Raw genomic sequence first — 6,282 nt, 5'->3', positions numbered from 1 at the left:
GATGAAATAATGTTTTAGAATAGGCCTAATTCAACTAATGGATCAATATTACATGGAAACGGCAGAATGGCTCTTTTCTATAAAAACCTTATAACTTCCCTATTTACAATTCCCTGTATCATTTTGACAACCATCAATACAATTCCAATATTATTATTCTTAACCCTGAAATTTTGCCCTTTAGAAGACCCCTGAAGGAACTTCAGACTTGGAAAATCTTGCCATTTAATGAGTTTGTTTATTCATTTATCAAGTATTAAATACGTGCCTATAATGTGCTTCCATTATGTGCATAGCAGTGAACAAGATGGGCACAGTACCCACTCTCACGCGAATTACACCCTAAGATGGGAGGAGAGAGACAATAAACATGATACAACATCAAGGAGTGACTAAGTGCTGTGAGAAGAAAATTAAAGCAGGGGAAGGGAATGGGAAGCGATGGGTGTGCTGTGTTAGGTAAGGTGGCCAGGGAGGCAATGACACTTGAGCTGAGGCTTGCATGGAGAGAGTGACATGGCAAGACCTGCGGTTGGAGCATCCCTGGCAGAAGAAACCCAATGTGAAAAGCCCTGGGGCGAGAATGAGCTTGGTGTGTTTCGGCGCGTGGAAAAATGGTGCCAGGCAGTGGGGTGACGGAGGGAGGGTAGTAACCCTAACTTGGGGAGACAGATAAACACTCATTTACAGGCTTGTGCTGTGTGCCTACCAGCGAAAGGCCTCCGTGGGGGGTTGAGTCTGTTTTAGGCACAAAGTGCAGTCAACAACCTCACCTCGGCTGCTGTAGGAGGAATGAATGGTAGCGACTCAGCCCTGAGCGAGGGCTGGTTCGGGAGGAAGGCCGGCAGGTCAGGCTACTCCCTACCCACCCGCCCCGAGATGCCAGGTGGTTTCTGGCCCTGAATTCGAGAAGGGTCTCCAGTTCCCTTCTCCTGACAATGGGATGCACAGAGGGGGACAACTTCGTCACAGCCCTGGGGTCCCACGGACTTGGGATGAGCCCCCAGATCCGCCATTAGCAGTCGTGGGTCTCTAGGCTGGCTAATCCCTCCGAGCCAGGTTAGTCCTTACTATAAAATGGAAATACTAGTAGAACGGACTTCACACTCCTGCACACCTGCGAAAAGGTCAGCCAGCGTCCTCCGGGTCAGCGTATCTGCACAGGCGCAGAAGGTCTAGCTGCGTGCGCCAGGCTCGCCTCGGCGTGCGCATGCGCCTGGCTAGCCTCGGCGTGCGCATGCGCCCGGCTGCGCGCCCGTGTGCGCCTGCGTGGAGTCGCGGTCAGGCGTGCTGAGGGGGCGTGAGGGCGCCGGACGCTGAGTGGCGACTCGGCCGCTGCGGGTTGGCCCGAGGCCGGGCGGCGGGCCTTCACCATGCCGGGGATGGTGCTCTTCGGCCGGCGCTGGGCCATCGCCAGCGACGACTTGGTCTTTCCGGGGTTCCTCGAGCTGTTCCTGCGAGTGCTGTGGTAAGGGCGGCGGGCTCTGCGGGCGGGCGTCCCGGGCCGAGAGGGAGAGCCGTCCGAGAGTCGTGACAGTGTCGCTAAGTTCTTGCGGTGTCCAGAGTTTGCTCTGAGTTCTCGTATCTAGTTCTCTCCGCCCATGGAGGTAGGTGCTGCTACTCTCCCCATTTTACAGACGGCAAACAGGCCCAGAGCAGGTAGGCAGTGCCCGGGGTCGCACAGGTGGGCCCGCGGCAGGGCCCGAGCACCCCTTCCCACGCGTGCGGCGCCGAGCCCTGACCCTGGGAGCCGCCGGGACTGCATTGCCTGCGCAAAGCCGTGGCCTCGGAATCTGCTTCTCGAGCCAGGAGCAGCCACCTGCATCGCTCCTGAGCTCTGTGTGGGAACGCAGAGAGCATCTCGTATTTGCAAAGGAAAAAGGGGAAATAGTACCGTTTTTGAGCGGCTCGTGGCTGAATTCGACGAGAAGACGACAGGCTTGGCATGTGCGCTCCTGTCTTTCAAAGTGTGGAATGGAGGCCCTGAGCTCTGTTCCCAGAGGATCTGAGCAACGGATAACAAACACCATGGTTATAAAAAAGTAGATTCTTGAGGGGAGGGGCATAAAAACACGAAAGTTATGAGCTGCTGCTCAGTTTCATGGTTTTCAGAGCTACGTCTTTCCGAAATCATTTTCCATTATTTCTAAACGCAGAGTCAATATCACAGAACTGACAAAAGCATAGTTAAATAATCCAGTTCCAGTTGGACTAGAATCCTTAGTGTGGGCTTCAATTCTTAATACTGTGTTCTTTCCAAATGGTGCCCTGCCCTCTGCTGCAACACCTCCAGTGACAGGTCACTATTACTTTGTATCATTTGGTGCTGCCTTTCATTGTTCTGCACTGAAATACAAAATATGCGTCCCCAATACTTGTCCTTTCAAGTTTTCAGTGTTCACCATGGAACATCTTTGCATAACTTGCTTCCCAACCCCTCATTTTTTGTATTACACGTAGCAGATTACAATGTGTGTTTACCAACTTCTTGCTAATCCACAGAAGTAAAAATTCTTTCATTAATAATTTAGCAAGCATACGGATTGTTGGTTTACCGGTTGCATGTTTCTGAGTCATGAGGGGGCTGTTTTCCAGCAGCTCAGATTATAGTTGCCTTCTTATGGCTGTAAATACCTCTCATGTATACGACAGGCATAGAAGAAGAACAGTGGTGTAGGCCTGGGAAATATAACACTCATTAATCAAAGTCAGACTCTTAGTTGCCTTAAATCTCTCATTGATGAAAATTATATTCCAAAGCGAACCTCACCTTGCTTTGGAAAACTCCTTTTATTTCTTTTTCTTGTGTTTTGCGAAGCACCTCCTTGGATCCCATTTCTGACCCGCCCTATTTCTCCACAGGTGGATTGGCATTCTGACTCTGTACCTCACGTACAGAGGGAAGCTGAACTGTGCTGGCGGAGCCCTGCTCAGCAGTTACTTGATCGTTCTCCTTGTTCTCCTGGCCGTTATTATATGCACCATGTTGGCCATCGTGTGTGTCAGCATGAAAGGTGAGGAGTAGCCTTTTCTATTTGACACCCGGTCTATTTTAACAGCTTTATCGAGATATAATTCACATGCCATACAATTCACCCCATTTAAAATACACAGTTAAGTGGCTTTTAGTATATTCACAGAGTTGTGCAACCATCACCACAATCAACCTGAGAACATTTTCATCACCCCAAAAAGAAATCCTGTGCCCATTAGCAGTCACACTTCATTTCTCCCCAACTCCCTCAGCCTTAGGCATTCACTAATCGACTTTCTGGGCATGATCCAGGTGCAGTCATCCACTATGCAGCCTTTTGATCTGGCTTCTTAGCAAAATGTTTTCAAGGTTCATCCATGCTATAGCATGTGTCAGTACTTCACTCCTCTTCCTGGCGGAGTATTCCGCTGAATGGATAGACCATATTTACTTATCCCTCAGTCAGCTGGTGGACATTTGGGTCATTCCCACTTATAGGCTATTACAAATGATGCTGCTGTATTCATATGCATGCTTTTGTATAGACATATGTTTTTCATTTCTCTTGGATATGTACCTAGGGGTGGAATAGCTAGATCATACAATAACTGTCTTCAACTTTATGAGGAACTGCCAGGCTGTTTTCCAAGCAGCTGTACCATTTTCCTTTCCCACAGGTTCATAAGGGTTTCAGTTTCTCGACATCAACAACACATGTTATTATCTGACTTTTTGATCATAGCCATTCTAGTAGATGTGAAATGGTATCTCATGGTGGTTTTGAGTTGCATTTTCTTGATGATTAATGATATTGAGCATTTTTTCACGTACTTATTGGGCATTTGTATATCAGTTTTAGAGAAATGTCTACTTAGATCCTTTGTCCAATTTAAAATTGGGATATTTGTCCTTTTATTAGTGAGTTGTAAGAGTTACATCTATTCTTAATGATAATTTGTTTCTACATGTTACCATTCTCTGCAATCACCTAACTGAGAATGTCTCTGAAAATGTTGGAAACCTTCCTAGGATGAGTAGAGCACTCTGGTGACTAATAAAGAAATGCATCAGTAAATAACCCTCATTGATCAAAGATAAGGCATGCCAGCATCCAGTGTGTTTCGGTGTTTTATCACTGCTTGAATCGGGATGTAGGAGGCATGCTTACAGATCATAGATAGTAATGAAAAAACTGGGAGGGAGTAGCTGATACTGGGTAAGGGTGACAGAAGCAAGATCTTGACATTTTTGAACGATAGACTGAAAGTTAAAAGATAGTAGTTCACAAGGGGAGTTATAGAAAGAAATGTTAGTGGTAAGGTGTTTTATGAAAAAATACCGTAGGGTTTGGATGACTAAGAATATGGCCTTGCCCACTTGCTGTAGCAAGCTATAGAAAACAGAGCTCTGTGTATTTTAGTGTACCTCTGAAAACAGGGATGTGTGGGGTCTGGATCAAAGAAGGTCCTAGTTTTGCGGTCTGTGTCGGTCCCCAAGGCTGGGGTGTCATTGGTGCTGGATGCTGAAGGGACTGAATGTGTACAATGTGGCTTTAGCACTGTGACGTTGTTAAAGAAGGCAGAATTTCGGAAAGATGAAGTATGTAGATTGGTGTCATTTCACATACAACGTTACCTCATTTATTTGCTCTTTCTGTTCAGATCATGTTCTGGTTAGTACATCCAAGTTTACAACTGTAATAGTGGGATCAGATTTGAAGCAATAAGTGTAAGCTTATTGTCAACGTTCTCTGAAGTGTTTTTCTTCAGATGTTTTTGGTGGTGTCGGGGCACGTTCACAGCCCTGTGACGGATGGCCCCTCCTCCTCCTCGGCTCTTGCACAATGCCCTCCCCTCATACCAGATCAGAGCTCAGAAAACATGTGCTGACGGCCACGGGTGTTATGGGTGGGTTGCCTACCCAGCAGCCTCCTCCAAACAGCGCAGTTTTATTAAGGATGTCTCCCATCCCTCACATACCAAGAGTATGTGTCAGAGAAGCTGGCCCTCTGCCCAGCTCAGGAATGATCCCCATGTGTCAGTATCAGTTCAGGAATGGGCACGTGACCTGATTTGCACCAGTGAAATTCAGGGAGTTCACCGAGAAGTTCTGGGGAAGTCCTTCTGTGCTCCCCTAGGAACATACTGTTTCCCTCTGGATGATGCTGTGTATGGATGAGCTGCTGAATTCCTGCTGTATTGAGGCCAGAATGAGCTGACATACAGAGGACAGAACTGTGCGAAGCGCAGGGAGCCATGACACCTGTCCTGGCCCCGCACTTCCAGTCCCTCCAGTCAACGCAGATCCTTCCTGTTTTTAAACCAGTTTGAGTTGGAGATACCACAACTGAGCTGAAAATACCATGTTTTAAAAGCTTCTTAGTTTAATTGCCAATTTGTTACAAATGATTAACATATGCTTTATTAAAAACATTATGCAAATTTCAGTGAAAAATACCATAAAGTAAAAAAAAAAAAGACAAATGGGAAAAAAATATTGTAACACGTGAGACTTCGAGCTTCTATGATAAATAAGAAAGAGACGAGTAGTCAGTAGAAAAATGGGCAAAGATCATGAACAGTTAAATAAATATAAATAGCTTTTACTTATATAAAAAACGTTCAGCTTCCATCACAGTAAGAAAAATCTACCTAGATAATACATTGAGTTGGTGAGGCTATGCTGGCTATGCTGAAACAAGCAGCTTATTTTGTTGGTGGGAATGTAACTTGGTTGAATCTCTTGGAAGCCCAGTTTGGTGGGTGTGTGTATGTGTATGTGTGTACATGTGTACCACCTTTTTCCTACATATTTGAATGTGTGCAAAGAAGTACTGGTAGGGCGTTCACTACAGTGTTGTTTAGAGGGACAAAAGGCTGGAATGAACTCAATGCCTGTCCATAAGCCACTGGTTGGGTAAAGCGTAGTTCATTTATATGAGGGTGTGTTGCACACCTGTTAAAAGGAATGAGAAACGCTTTGTGAGCAGATAAAGTCCAGGACATTGTATTCGTTTGCTACTTTTTCTTAAAAGGCATGTATATCATTACATGTTTTGTTCATACGCAGATTGGGCGGCTACACAAGCTTACTTTTAGGAAGGAAACTGAAAAATGGGTTTTGTGATGGAAGGAAGGCTACATATTTCCTTTATACCCATTTGAACAGTTTGAGCTTTTTACCCTGAAATGTATTACCTGCACAGAATCAGTGAGTTTTTTTATAAACTAAATTGTAGGTATATTTTTGAACAACTGTTAACACACTGATAAATTTCATTCTTTTTTTTTTTTTTTTTTTAAGATTTT

At 45.5% G+C, this 6,282-nt stretch overlaps 1 protein-coding gene across 3 annotated transcripts in view; it reads left to right on the top strand.

Annotated features, from left to right (window-relative positions):
• Nucleotides 1-1,248: 1,248 nt before the first annotated feature.
• The window catches only part of DAGLB (diacylglycerol lipase beta), a 29,975-nt gene continuing 24,941 nt past the window's right edge, over nt 1,249-6,282 (top strand). Inside the window, exons 1-2 of one of the 3 annotated variants that reach the window (XM_019753627.2) lie at nt 1,249-1,468; nt 2,863-3,014. In XM_019753627.2, the coding sequence (XP_019609186.1) occupies nt 1,374-1,468; nt 2,863-3,014 (247 nt within the window). In that variant the 5' untranslated portion in view covers nt 1,249-1,373. Of the gene's footprint in view, nt 1,608-2,862; nt 3,015-6,282 lie in introns of all 3 variants that reach the window. The other 2 variants (XM_019753625.2, XM_019753626.2) reach the window with 2 other exon arrangements.

The sequence above is a fragment of the Rhinolophus sinicus genome, linkage group LG10 (genome assembly GCF_036562045.2).
Source record: "Rhinolophus sinicus isolate RSC01 linkage group LG10, ASM3656204v1, whole genome shotgun sequence".
NCBI lineage: Eukaryota > Metazoa > Chordata > Mammalia > Chiroptera > Rhinolophidae > Rhinolophus > Rhinolophus sinicus.
Note: the sequence above shows the minus strand (reverse complement) of the source record. Positions and strands in the feature narration are given on the sequence as shown.